The sequence below is a fragment of the Staurois parvus genome, unplaced genomic scaffold (genome assembly GCF_062004578.1).
Source record: "Staurois parvus isolate SC_StPar_1 unplaced genomic scaffold, SC_StPar_1.0 ptg000034l, whole genome shotgun sequence".
NCBI classification, from domain to species: Eukaryota; Metazoa; Chordata; class Amphibia; order Anura; family Ranidae; genus Staurois; species Staurois parvus.
In genome coordinates this window covers 3,234,341-3,249,087 of record NW_028317830.1, presented here as the reverse complement: position 1 = coordinate 3,249,087, position 14,747 = coordinate 3,234,341, and the positions used below count along the sequence as shown (strand labels likewise).

Genomic DNA, 14,747 nt, shown 5'->3' with positions numbered 1-14,747 from the left:
AGTATATTTGGAATTGAATCTCATACATCATCTGTTCACCACAAAATATATTTGCCTTCTCTACTGTATGCTTCCTATGATTCTAATAAGATTCTTACCATATAAATATCAGTAAAACCCATATTAATCCATTCTCCATAACTACGAGATGAAATGTCATGAAATACATCAAGCTGGGGAGCCCCCTGTGCACAATTCAGCCATGTGTACCAAAGAAAATAAACCTGTAGAGAGAAATAAAATGTTTAGCTATGGATCAGAGATACGTAGACGATGTATGACTTTACATGGAAGACTCTTACTTGGGACTTCTTTTCCTCCAGCAATGCATAAACATCGGACAGAAGCTGAGCATCATTGTAATCCATCATGGAGCCAGCTGTAGGAACCAAAATAATGGACTCAGTGGGGGAAACCTCCAGAGCTCTCTTCAGCCCGTAGAGGGTGGACTGATTGCAGTTTGATAGATGGGTATAGTAATTATTAGCAGTGTCATCCCAATAGTTTCCTGTTATGCTTTGTAAAAAAACACTCTTGTCATCGGTGATAGTTTCACTGGTTTCTGAAAGACAAAAGAATATTGTATTGAAAAGTAGAAATGGAAATTGAATGCTCCAAATAAAGGTATAAAGACTAAGTAATATAAGAAATAATAAGACCGCCCATCAAAGTCCTGATATCCTCAGATTAGCAATGTCGTTATTCAAAATCAGCTCTGCTCAGAAAAAAATTTCACAGAGCCCAATTATACCTATTTTCAGACTAGATCCCTTTTCCCTGACTGATCTGATTGGCCCAAACAAGGCACAGAATGTTGTACACATCATACTCTTAGCCAGCAGTTCACACCCTGCGCCTTACTGCTGTACTCTGTATGCTGTGCTTTATGTTGTACTCGTGACTGCTGTACTCTGTATGCTGTGCTTTATGTTGTACTCGTGACTGCTGTACTCTGTATGCCGTGCTTTATGTTGTACTCGTGACTGCTGTACTCTGTATGCCGTGCTTTATGTTGTACTCGTGACTGCTGTACTCTGTATGCTGTGCTTTATGTTGTACTCGTGACTGCTGTACTCTGTATGCTGTGCTTTATGTTGTACTCGTGACTGCTGTACTCTGTATGCCGTGCTTTATGTTGTACTCGTGACTGCTGTACTCTGTATGCCGTGCTTTATGTTGTACTCGTGACTGCTGTACTCTGTATGCTGTGCTTTATGTTGTACTCGTGACTGCTGTACTCTGTATGCTGTGCTTATGTTGTACTCGTGACTGCTGCACTCTGTATGCTGTGCTTTATGTTGTATACATGACTGCTGTACTCTGTATGCTGTGCTTTATGTTGTACTCATGACTGCTGTACTCTGTATGCCGTGCTTTATGTTGTACTCGTGACAGCTGTACTCTATGCTGTGCTTTATGTTGTACTCGTGACTGCTGTACTCTGTATGCCGTGCTTTATGTTGTACTCGTGACTGCTGTACTCTGTATGCCGTGCTTTATGTTGTACTCGTGACTGCTGTACTCTGTATGCTGTGCTTTATGTTGTACTCGTGACTGCTGTACTCTGTATGCCGTGCTTTATGTTGTACTCGTGACTGCTGTACTCTGTATGCTGTGCTTTATGTTGTACTCGTGACAGCTGTACTCTATGCTGTGCTTTATGTTGTACTCGTGACTGCTGTACTCTGTATGCTGTGCTTTATGTTGTACTCGTGACTGCTGTACTCTGTATGATGTGCTTTATGTTGTACTCATGACTGCTGTACTCTGTATGCTGTGCTTTATGTTGTACTCGTGACTGCTGTACTCTGTATGCTGTGCTTTATGTTGTACTCGTGACTGCTGTGCTCTGTATGCCGTGCTTTATGTTGTACTCGTGACTGCTGTACTCTGTATGCTGTGCTTTATGTTGTACTCGTGACTGCTGTGCTCTGTATGCTGTGCTTTATGTTGTATACATGACTGCTGTACTCTGTATGCCGTGCTTTATGTTGTACTCGTGACTGCTGTACTCTGTATGCTGTGCTTTATGTTGTACTCGTGACTGCTGTACTCTGTATGCTGTGCTTTATGTTGTACTCACGACTGCTGCACTCCATGCTGTATGTTACATAATCCTGATCACTGCACCCTACAGGCTGTGCTGCTCATTACATATTTTGCTAAATCAAAAAGTTAAAAAAGAGGGGCACTCCATAAACTGGGTACCTAATGTGTACCCCAATCAACTGCCCACTCACTGAAGTCAAAATATATACAGTGGGGATCTATGGCCAAGGTACAGCATAAAGAAAATAGAGGCAGATACAGAACAATCCACCAAAAGGGCCGTATAACTCAGCCTCCGGGGCATAACTTGACAGGTTCATCAATGATACTCAATAATAAAAGACAATTAGAAAACATCTTTATTAAAGTTTTCCAAAATCTATACAAAAACTGTAAAAAATAATAAACCACCTTCCACCACCATAAAAAACAAGACAACATTGCCTTAGTAGCAAATAGTACATCTAGACGTCACACGTACATTCATACAGCCCACATTATAATATATCAAAGTATTACATTCTGCAATACAGACTGTATGTATCCTCCACCTAAGGGTGTCCTATCAGTGAGACTGTAGGATCATGGTGACCCATAATCAGCTAAATGAGCCAGAGGCAGGGGCGGACTGACCATTTGGAAACTCGGGCACTGCCGAGGGCCCAGGGTCAGTAGGGGGCCCCATGAGATGCCCCTGGTACCTTTTTCATAGGCTTTTTTGAGTTTGGGCAAGGACACAGGGGCCCCATGATCTCCTATTGCCCGGGGGCCCCATGAGTTGTCAGTCTGCCCCTGGCCAGAGGTGAACAATCACAATGCTATAATAACTCCGGGCAACCAAAATACAATACAGCTCACTCAAGCTTAGCAAGAACATAACAGGATCCCCGGGTGTAAAGGACATTCTGTAAGTCATTGTGACTATTAAATCGGTCAGATATTGATTCATGCAGGAAGCCTATACTTGGGCTAGGAATGTAGTAGCAGCAAAGCCATGGATACAGAGGAGCCAATGTCCTATACTGAGCACACAATCCTGTAAGTGGGGGGGGGGAGCTGGTCACAGTGTTTATGCACATAATTACCTCTCACAGCCCCCCAGATAGATAACAGTTCAGCAGAAAAGCTCAAAGCGGCAGAGGCAGCATGTGTAACAAATGGTAAAGAGACAGCGCTCCGCATCACCAGATCTTCCACAACAGGCTCATAAAGGGTGTGAAACTACAGCACCATAAACCACAGGAGACATGTTTTGCTCTGTGGGCTGTGCTGTGCATTACATACCCCTGACCTCTGCACTCTGTAGAATGTGCTGAGCATAACATACCCCTGACCTCTGCACTCTGTATGATGCGCTGCGTATTACATACCCCTGACCTCTGCACTCTGTATGATGCGCTGCGTATTACATACCCCTGACCTCTGCACTCTTTAGGATGTGCTGAGCATTACATACCCCTGACCTCTGCACTCTGTAGAATGTGCTACGTATTACATACCCCTGACCTCTGCACTCTGTAGAATGTGCTACATATTACATACCCCTGACCTCTGCACTGTGTAGGATGTGCTACGTATTACATACCCCTGACCTCTGCACTCTGTAGAATGTGCTACGTATTACATACCCCTGACCTCTGCACTCTGTAGAATGTGCTACATATTACATACCCCTGACCTCTGCACTGTGTAGGATGTGCTACGTATTACATACCCCTGACCTCTGCACTGTGTAGAATGTGCTACATATTACATACCCCTGACCTCTGCACTGTGTAGGATGTGCTACGTATTACATACCCCTGACCTCTGCACTCTGTAGAATGTGCTGAGCATAACATACCCCTGACCTCTGCACTCTGTATGATGCGCTGCATATTACATACCCCTGACCTCTGCACTCTGTATGATGCGCTGCGTATTACATACCCCTGACCTCTGCACTCTTTAGGATGTGCTGAGCATTACATACCCCTGACCTCTGCACTCTGTAGAATGTGCTACGTATTACATACCCCTGACCTCTGCACTCTGTAGAATGTGCTACATATTACATACCCCTGACCTCTGCACTGTGTAGGATGTGCTACGTATTACATACCCCTGACCTCTGCACTCTGTAGAATGTGCTACGTATTACATACCCCTGACCTCTGCACTCTGTAGAATGTGCTACATATTACATACCCCTGACCTCTGCACTGTGTAGGATGTGCTACGTATTACATACCCCTGACCTCTGCACTGTGTAGAATGTGCTACATATTACATACCCCTGACCTCTGCACTGTGTAGGATGTGCTACGTATTACATACCCCTGACCTCTGCACTCTGTAGAATGTGCTACATATTACATACCCCTGATCTGGCTCTTGGCCCCATTGAGTGCCCCCATGGGAAGCGACTTCCTATCATGGACACCGAAGCATATGCAACCCCAAGCCAGGCTATTTGCATCTATTCAGACTCACAGCCCGGTTTGGCCCTGCCCCCCACTCTCTGCCCTCAGCCAATCCTGTGAGACAGGAGAGAGGAGAGAAGAGCGGCTGCAGATGTGCACAGTGCTGGATGGAGATGGGGATCAGGTGATTATTTAGGAGGGGCTGCGGGGGAGTTACTAATAAAAGGTGTAATACCTTAATACAGAGAATGCATTAAATTATAAAAAACCTTTTACCTTTACAAATGTTTGCTTAGTACCCCCCCCCCCCCCATCTCTTTAAGTTCCCCCCAATGAAAGGCTCAGGCAGTGTGTTGGCTGTGTGTCTATAATCTGTTTGCAGAAAATCAGATGGAAGGGAAGAGTTTCATTATTTCTAAAATCACAGTTAGTCTTGAAGTTTTTAGGGTCCCAGCAATGACCTGAGAAATCTGTTACATTGGTGGGTCAGTGGAACATCTATGTCCTTCTGTACTCATCCACCATACCTCCATGTAAGTATGGGAAGTGATGTCAATTCATAACCCCTCCCAGCTATGACATCAGAGAGCCCATCAGGCTGAGTGAGATATCAGGCAGAGAAGGACTTAGACATCCCACCGATCATTGTATATAGGGGGAAGAATGTGCAGCAATTCAGGGGGGAGAGAACAAAAGTGAGTGTTGGTTCAGAAACAGAAAGTGAAAACCTGTATATTGGTGCCGGGATGGAGGGGGAAGAAGTGAGCATCAGTGCAGCACCAGAGAGTGAAGTCCATGTCAGGCTAAGAGCAGATGGAAACAGTGGGGGTTATTTATTAAAACCAGAGCCAGTTTTAGTAAATCTCCCCCTTTGTGAAATTCCCCTCAATGGTCAGTGTGACTGTTCTCATAGACAGATACCACTGGAATCATTTCTACAAAAATGAAACATTGCTTAGAAATTCAAATGTTACAATGAAACAACTAAAGTAGTGATGTTTGTACTTACCTGCATAGTCCAGGATTAGTGAAGTATATTGTCGTGTGACGCAGGGGAATCTGGAGGATACAGAATTCAGAGCTTTCTCCAAGTAGGAGGAATAACCATAATACATGAAATACGCATCCATCATCACTGTCAGGGAGGTCCCCTCTGCAACACAAATCCATCAGATAAATCCATGTTCTATTCATATTTTATAAATCACATTCAGGACCATCACTGGTAACATTGTAACAACATCTTGTGGTTGATTTTGGTGCTGAATTTGGTAAATGTTTGTTGTTGGAGCTTTAAGCCAGTTTTCCTGCTCCCCGCTGACAACAGAATGCAAACAAAATAACTGTCGGCATTTAAAAACTTTTTAAAAAGCAGCTTGGGGTCCCCCTGTAAGTGGAATCCCATGGCAAAATAAAAAGAAATGGTGTGAGGTCCCCCCAAAAATCTATACCAGACCCTTATTCAAGCATGCAGCCCAGCAGGTCAGGAAAGGGGGAATGAGCAAGTGTCTCCCTCCTGGACCCAGACAGGCCACATGCCCGCAACATAAGGGGGTGCTTTGGGGGAGGGTGTACTCCCCCCCCAAAGCACCTTGTCCCCATTTTAATGGGGATAAAGGCCTCTTCCCCACAACACTGGACAGTTACTGTGGGGGTCTGCAGGGGGAGATTATTGTTATCTAAAAGCCCCCTTTAACAAGGAGGCCCCCAGATCCCAGCCCACCATGTGAATAAGTATATAAATGCAAAGTAAATAAAAAACACAGCCAATTTTTGACAAGTTCTTCATTTAAAATTTCCCAAAAAATAAAAACGTTCCCCCAATTAGATTCAATGTAAATCATGATGAATGCCAGCCACCAACCTGAATGGAAAAAAAACCCGGCCCACTTTGTTGATTGGCTTTTGACGAATGACAACTCCGATGTCTCCCGACATTAAACTAAAGGATGGGGCCGCCCGATGATGTCACTGGGTGACCCCACTCCGTAATGACATCATCAACTGGGGCATGCTGGATTGATGCTTTCATAGGGGGAGGGTCACTCAGTGTGTTTATCAGGTGGCCCCACCCCTTAGTGTACTTAGTGGTGGAAGGCAATGGAGCTGTCATTTAGTGGGGGTTGTTTTTTTTTTGTTTGTTTGGGTCACCGGATGGCATTCATGAAGTTTTATGCTGGATTTACTTTTTGGGGCATTTTTTTAATAAAGCATTTGTCAAAAACTAATTTTTTATTTACTTTTAACACTTTTTTTGGTGAATGAGTAAGGTTAGTATGAACCCCTACTCATTCACATGGGGGGGCCAGGAGCTGGGGGGCTTCCAGATTCCAATAAGTTCCCTGCCTGCAGACTCCACAAACACTGTCTAGGGCTGTGGGGAAGAGGCCCTTGTCCCCATTAACATGGGAACAAGGTGTTTTTAGGGGGAGTCCACCCTCCCCCAAAGCACCCCCCACATTGAGGGCATGTGGCCTGGTATGGTTCAGGAGGGAGGACACTTGCTCGTGCACCCCTCCACCTTTTCTGGCCCCACGCCATTTTTTATTTTATTTTGCAGTGGGATTCCCCTAAAATCCAAACCAGACCCAAAGGGCCTACTAAGTATTGGAGACACACCCATGCTATATATTTTTTACATTTTTAAATGTCGGAAATTATTTTGTTTTTGCTTTCTGTCGGCTGGGAACCCTTTTGACAGCAAATGAGTCATGGTGTGGCGGCCGCTCGCTTCTTGACAGCCATGTTGTTTACTGGTTATTAAAGTGGAAGTAAAGGCAAAACCCAACTAATTCTAAACCTTCTCTCAGCTACAGGGGCGGACTGACAACTCATGGGGCCCCAGGGCAAGAGGGGATCAAGGGGCCCCCGTGTCCTTGCCCACACTCAAAAAAGCCTATAAAAAAGGTACCAGGGGCATTTCATGGGGCCCCCTACTGACCCCAGGCCCTCGGGCAGTGCCTGAGTTTCCAAATGGTCAGTCCACCCCTGCTCAGCTACAATCCAAGCCTAATCTATCTAGCCTTGTAAAGAGAAAAATCGCTATACTTACCTGTTCTGCAGCCTCTCCGGTCTGTTCCCAGGCTGAGCTGTCAGCGGCGTGTGGGCCAGTCTGTGGGAGTGTGCAAGAGAGGCAGGTGACAATGGAAGCCCCATAGTAACTCTACGGGGTGACGTCACTTCCCAGACATTTCACAGCTGTTGTCAGATGTATCCTGTACACAGGGCGCCACTGGAGACCGGACCATTTACTTTAAGGATGCCGGCTACCACCAGCATTAAAATACATTCATAATGTATTGATGATTCCAGAACTGCATTAATGTGTGCCTTAGTAACATTGTGCTTACACATGATTGGATGATTAAAGTGAAGACCTGATTTACCTGATTCACTAAAACAAATAACATTCATTTGCATTCTCTACTCCTTTAGTGAATGAACCCCAGTGATAGGATCTCATGAGATCACATGTCTTATTAAGACCTAAGATGGTCAATTCCCACCCCTGATGGTGTATACATCTATTGGTTATATTCAGATCAATATGTGGCATTTTTGTTGTGTAATCAAAAAGTCCAAAAGGATGAAACTGCTTATTTAAATCAAAATAAATTAAATTGTGAAAAAAAAATTGATATTTTTTTGCTTGTCTGACTGAGTTCTTGTATCAGAGATTCCTCACTTGGTGAGGAAAAATGTAGATATGAGATCCCTACAAAAGCATTCTTCTCTACAAAAAGGGGCAACAACTTCAGCTGTTCTGTTTGCTTAAAACCAACTCCCCGCTTCATAAAAGTTAACCCTCCCATCACAAAAGTCAGCTCCCCCCCATCATAAAAGTCAGCTCTCCCCCATCATAAAAGTCAACTCCCCCATTCCATTACAAAAGTCAACTCCCTATGATATCATAAAAGTCAACTCCCCACTCCCATCATAAAATCCAACTTACCTTTGCATCATAAAAGTCAACTCCCCCATCACATCAAAAAAGTCAACTCCTCCCATCACATCATAGAAGTCAACTTCCCCTTTGCATCATAAAAGTCAACTCCCCCCTCCCATCATAAAATCCAACTTACCTTTGCATCATAAAAGTCAACTCCCCCATCACATCAAAAAAGTCAACTCCTCCCATCACATCATAGAAGTCAACTCCCCCATTGCATCATAATAGTCAACTCCATCTCCCATCATAAAAGCCAAATCCCCACTCCCATCATAAATGTCAGCTCCTCTTTGCATCATAAAAGTCAACTCCACCTCCCATCATAAAAGTCAACTCCCCCCTCGTACCATAAAAGTCAACTCCCCCCATCACATAATAAAAGTCAACTCCCCCCTTGCATCATAAAAGTCAACTCCCCCTCCAATCACAAAAGTCAAGTCCCCTTTGCATCATAAAAGTCAAACTCCCCCCTCGTACCATAAAAGTCAACTCCCCCCGATCACATCATAAAAGTCAACTCCCCCCTCGCATCATAAAAGTCAACTCCACCTCCCATCACAAAAGTCAACTCCCCCCTCGCACCATAAAAGTCAACTTCTCCCATTGCATCATAAATGTCAACTCTCCCCATCATAATAAGTGCATGTATAAGAGTATATACAGTATACTATATCTTAAGAATGTAGTATGGACTGGGGGACGGGGGGGGGAGGGGGCGGGGATGCATTATTTTTCACTCAAAGAAAATAAAATATTTGCTGGTTATTTTCTTTTCACAGTCTGCTTTTTTAATGGCATAGGGAGGCACAAAATGCATTCCAGACAATCATCATTCTCAATGAGGTCCTGGGATTTATTCTTGGGGGTCCACAGGTCAATTTTTCACAAAACAAATGAAGCCTGCAGGAAAATAAAAGTTACCAGCAATTGAAAATGTCACTTTTTCCTTAATACTTTGCAAACATTCAAGAGATGTGCAACTTCACTGGAAGGTTTAAGGAATCCCCCAAGCAGGTTTGCCTTTTAGCCTTGAGTTTAATGGATTTTAATTGATTTTATAGATTTGGCTCCCATTGACTTAAATAGGATCTGAATTCAGAATTATTGTGATATGTCCGGGTACATTGAGCCTTTCCCTACTTACTGGGCATGAAAGGTATCAGGGCTGAATTGACACACCTCTGGGCCAAAAAGTGACAGAAAAAATATATGTATATATATATCTATATATATATATATATATATATATACTCTATAAAAGGGGTCTCCAAACTTGTCAAACAAAGGGCCAGTTTATGGTCCATCAAACTTTTAGAAGGCCGGAGTGTGGCCAATGGGGGTAGAAGATGTTTTAGACCCAGAATCAGTGAGAATAAACATGGCCTCAGAGATGGTGGTCAGTAGAGGGAAGAGTAGTGCTCTACCATTGGTATTAATGGGAGGAATAATACCCCATAAGTGCTATCAATAGTGCCCCATTGTTGGTGTCAGTAGGAGGAATACTGTTTCATATCATTAGGAATAGTGCCCCAAGGCTAGCAAAGGGCCATATCTGGACAACAGGCCACAGTTTGGAGACCCCTTGTCTATAGTAACCTATTTACCACTTTCCTGCTGCCCTATAGCAGAAATACTGCTACAGGGAGGCAGGGGTGTGCAAAATCGCATATATATTTATGTGGTTTTGCATTCCCGGGTAGGGGGCGTGTGGGACTCGCGCGCCCTACCTGCACCGCCATTGCTGTCAGTCACTGGGTCCTGGCTGGTGATTATTCGCCGGCATCCTGTGATCACAGAGTATTACAGACGGAGTAGAAAACTGTACATAAACAATACAGATCTCTCCCCTGTCATCTCCTGCAGACTGTTTGTATGGCTCTACATAGCAGTGTGCTTACAGTGGAAAGCACACACAGCCTCATAGTAAAACACACCCAGCACACAGTTAACCCTTTGATCGCTGATCACCGCCATTACTAGTAAAAAAAAAAATCCAATATATATACCAGCATTTGTAAATGCTAAACATAAACCAGTTATTTTACACGTATTGGGAGTTTTTTATCACAGACATGTAGCAGAATACATTTTGGCCTAAATTTGTGAGAAAATTTGACTTTTTAAATTTTTTTATTGGACGTTTAATAGTAAAAATTCTAAAATTTTGTTTTTTTTTCTCAAAATTGTCAGACTTTTTTGTTTATAGCGCAAAAAATAAAAAACACAGAGGATATCAAATACCACTGAAAGAAAGCTCCATTTGTGGGAAGAAAAGGACATAAATTTCATTTGGGTGCGCAAAAGTAACACAGCAATGTAACGCAAAATATGGCCTGGTCAGGAAGGGGGGTAAATCCTCCGGAGGACAAGTGGTTAATTATCCACTGTGGTGGGTGTTTGTTTTATTCATCCGGTGTAGGTTTATGTATTGTGTTGACTTTCCACGTCTGATCACTAATGAACTTGAGAAAGGACTGTGATACCCTAAAGCAGGGGTGGCCAACCTGCGGCTCTCCAGCTGCTGCAGGACTACAAGTTCCATCATGCCTCTGCAAGTCAGTAACTTCCCATCTTTGCAATTCCTCATGGGAAATGTAGTTCCACAACAGCTGGAGAGCCACAGGTTAGCCACCCCTGCCCTAAAGCCTCGCATACACAAAGAAAAAATCTGACAAATATTACCACTTTCGGAACGGTCGTCCGATAAACTGATTGTTAGTACATAGCTTTTGAGATCATTCATGACAGTTCATGCAAAATTATCCGAAAGGACAAACGTGAACATTTTTCTCATAAGACACAAGAACTAACAATTTTCATTTAATCAGTGCAGTATTCTTCCAAAAAAAAATTGAAAGACTAAGACCACACATGCTCAGAATTGGAAGGACACATTACAATGCAATATAATACATGACATCACTTCTGAAGTTGTATTCTGCCGTACGAGAAATTTTGTAACTTAAGTAACCTCTTCATTTTCGATATGAGACTCTCATGCATCATGTGTACAAGGCTTTAATGTTCATTCTGTTACTTGTGAAGTGTATGTATGAAGAAATACAAAGCAAAGTTCTCCATCCCCTTCATTTGTGGATATACTATATTATATTGCCAAAAGTATTGGGACGCCTGCATATACACGTACATGAAGTTTAATGGCATCCATTTTTAGTGCCAGTTCACATACAGTATATGCAGTTGGGATGTGGTTTAAACCGCATCCAATCCACATGAAATATGAAAAAACATTCCTTCCTATGGTGCCTGGTCACATATGTGCACTGGTGGTGTGGATTCAGTTCGGTTTGAAAAAGAGTCATGTACGATTTCTGAGCAGTGCCTTCAGGTTCAGATGCAGATTACAGGCTATTGACTTCTATGGGAACCATTTCTATGTGCGAACAGGATAAGATCCTGAGCTAATCCTGTCCTGAACCTGACGTAAACCTGACATGAATCGCTGAACAACTTCTGTATCAATTAGCTGTGAAACCTGGGCTTTAATCCGCAGCGCACATGTGTGAATCAGTTCTGTCTGTAGGGTTTATTATTGAGTATTGAGGTAGCTCTGAGGAGGGCTTGACCTTGACATCAAAATGTGTTAGATGGCCTCACCTACTACATTTGACTTTATGCATTGTAGAGGTGGTATTTAAATACATTCAGTCTCTGAGGATGTGAAAGCACCCCGTGCCTAGGATTTGGGGATATTCCTGCAATTCTGTCTCTTTTGGAAGTATTTTATTTTATTAAAAAGTTAACAATGTAATGGTGTTTGAAGGTTTTGCACTAGGCCAGTCTGTTCACTCTTTTCTCTGTCCCTTTAGTATGGAAGATTACCCCAATCAGAAGAGAGCCGCGAGGCCGGGAATGATTCCTACACACTATAAGTTCTGAACAGTATTAGAGGAGGAAATCTCTTCAGCCCAGAGTCCCAAATCTGTATCCTTCAATGCTTGACCACTGATATTGTATGTATATTTCAATGAACTGGTCTATAGTTAATTGAGAAAGACTTCAATCCCTTTTCAAATACAGGCACTACACTGGTCTTGCACCAATCCATTGCTACCAAGCCAGTCATTAGAAGTCTATTAAAATTACAATCAATGACAATGAATGAGAGGACTCATGGGTGTAAGCCATTTGTTCCTGGCGCTTTGTTCACCTTTAATTTGTCTCTGGACCATATTGATTTTGAGTCATTGGAGGCTGTGGTAATACTATCCCCATTATGGTCCTGAGCTCCTCCAATTTTCCTTCATACACTCAAAGCTAAAGACAGTATTTTGTAGATATGCCTTCTTTTTGGCCCCAGTCACCAACTCTGACCTATCTTGTAAAGAGACCTACATGCCGAGACGTTATTTTTTACTATTAATATATTTAAATTATTTTTTGGGGGGGGGTATTTGTATCTTTCCCAACTTTTTTTTTGTCCTGGCCGATTTATGTGGTTTCATTTATATTATGTAATAGTATTAAGCTTGCTGGAATCCTGCTGAACCCGATATTTAGTGATGCCCCATTCACACATTTTAAGTTCAGCATCTTCACCTCCCTTGTTGGGTCTGTAGATGTTTTAGGAATGGATCTAGGTCCTCCATATGGTGTCTGCTCTCCCCCATCAATATCTATGGCATAGACCAGCAATGGGCAAACTACGGCCCGGCGGAACTTTTAATCCGGCCCGTGGAGCGTAATACTGTCAGGATGGCTGTCAGGATGTGTGTAGGTGGGGCAGCGTGACAAACGTGAGGGGAGCTAGGCTCCTCTCACAGTCCGCCCTGAAGACCGGAACGGCGCGGGAACACTGCGAGAGGAACGTGCGGAGCAAAGGTAAGTGAATTGACACAGGGGGGACTTGGCTTACTACTTGGGGGGGGAATAGTACTATGGGGGATGAAATACTATATGAGGGATGAATTAATATGGGGGATGAATTAATATATGGGGGATGAATTACTATGGGGGATGAATTACTATAGGGGGAATGAATTACTATGGGGGATGAATTACTATATGGGGGATGAATTACTATATGGGGGATGAATTGCTATATGGGGGATGAATTACTATAGGGGGGATGAATTACTATATGGGGGATGAATTACTATAGGGGGGATGAATTACTATAGGGGGGATGAATTACTATGGGGGATGAATTACTATGGGGGATGAATTACTATATGGGGGATGAATTACTATGGGGGATGAATTACTATATGGGGGATTAATTACTATGGGGGATGAATTACTATGGGGGATGAATTACTATGGGGGATGAATTACTATATGAGGGATGAATTACTATGGGGGATGAATTACTATATGGGGGATTAATTACTATGGGGGATGAATTACTATATGGGGGATGAATTACTATGGGGGATGAATTACTATATGGGGGATTAATTACTATGCTTACTATGGGAGAATATTACTATACTTACTATGGATGACACATACACATCATTCATCTACTCTTGGTCCGGGCCCCGGGTCGAATATATGAACCCATTGCGGCCCTCAAGTCAAAACGTTTGCCCACCCCTGGCATAGACCATCCCTAACCCTCCCACCCAGGTTAAACCACATCAATTGTCCTGAATCTACTCACCAGCCATCCCATGGGGAACACACAGCAGGACCAGGAGGAAGAGAAGAGACATCATTCTTCTCATTGTGGATTCTTCTTTCTGTACTGATCCTTCGTGAACACAAACCGCTCCCAACTATGGTTTGTTCACAAATACGATGTCAGCTTTGCCACTCCCCCTTTATAATATTTCTTCACAGGTGGTGAAAACACACATTGTCCCTTGGCACATTCCACATTATATTTATGGTTGACTTCCTTATACTCTACCATTGCTGTCACACCAAAAAATGTTACTGCTGCTGCCATTATTAACTAAGTACCTGAACACCCAGTGAGACCTCGGGCTAAATCATTTAAATATTTCCTCTAAATGACTTCAGTGAGCTGCCCGTAACTATTAGAAAAAAAACATTTCCCCCGTTAACGAACAAAGATATTTACTACCCAGAAAAAAAGAAAAACTAACTAAACTCTATCAACTCCTTAAAAACAGGCTTTTGTTGCATACATTTGTAAATACATGTTGAAGTTACATGGTCATGTCAAGGCAGCTCTGTGGAGTGCGATTCCTTACTCAAATCTGAATCCCTAACAATGGGGTGTATATAAGGTTAAAACCCAAAGCAATTGCATTTTTCTGAAAGCAGAGACCCTGGAGAGTAAAATGGTGGTAGTTGCAATTTGGAAGTAAAATGCTACTTCCGTGTTCCTTAGTTACAGGGAGGATCAGGAACGGATGTTC

The 14,747-nt window shown here is 42.9% G+C and overlaps 1 protein-coding gene across 1 annotated transcript in view; it reads right to left on the bottom strand.

Moving 5' to 3' along the window:
• The window catches only part of LOC149470710 (uromodulin-like), an 81,274-nt gene extending 67,127 nt beyond the window's left edge, over positions 1-14,147 (bottom strand). The window contains exons 1-4 of the mRNA XM_089661621.1: positions 14,024-14,147; positions 5,461-5,604; positions 303-562; positions 99-224 (exon numbers count right to left, since the gene is read on the bottom strand). Of these exons, the coding sequence (XP_089517747.1) occupies positions 99-224; positions 303-562; positions 5,461-5,604; positions 14,024-14,087 (594 nt within the window). The 5' untranslated portion in view covers positions 14,088-14,147. The remainder of the gene's footprint in view (positions 1-98; positions 225-302; positions 563-5,460; positions 5,605-14,023) is intronic.
• Positions 14,148-14,747: the final 600 nt, after the last annotated feature.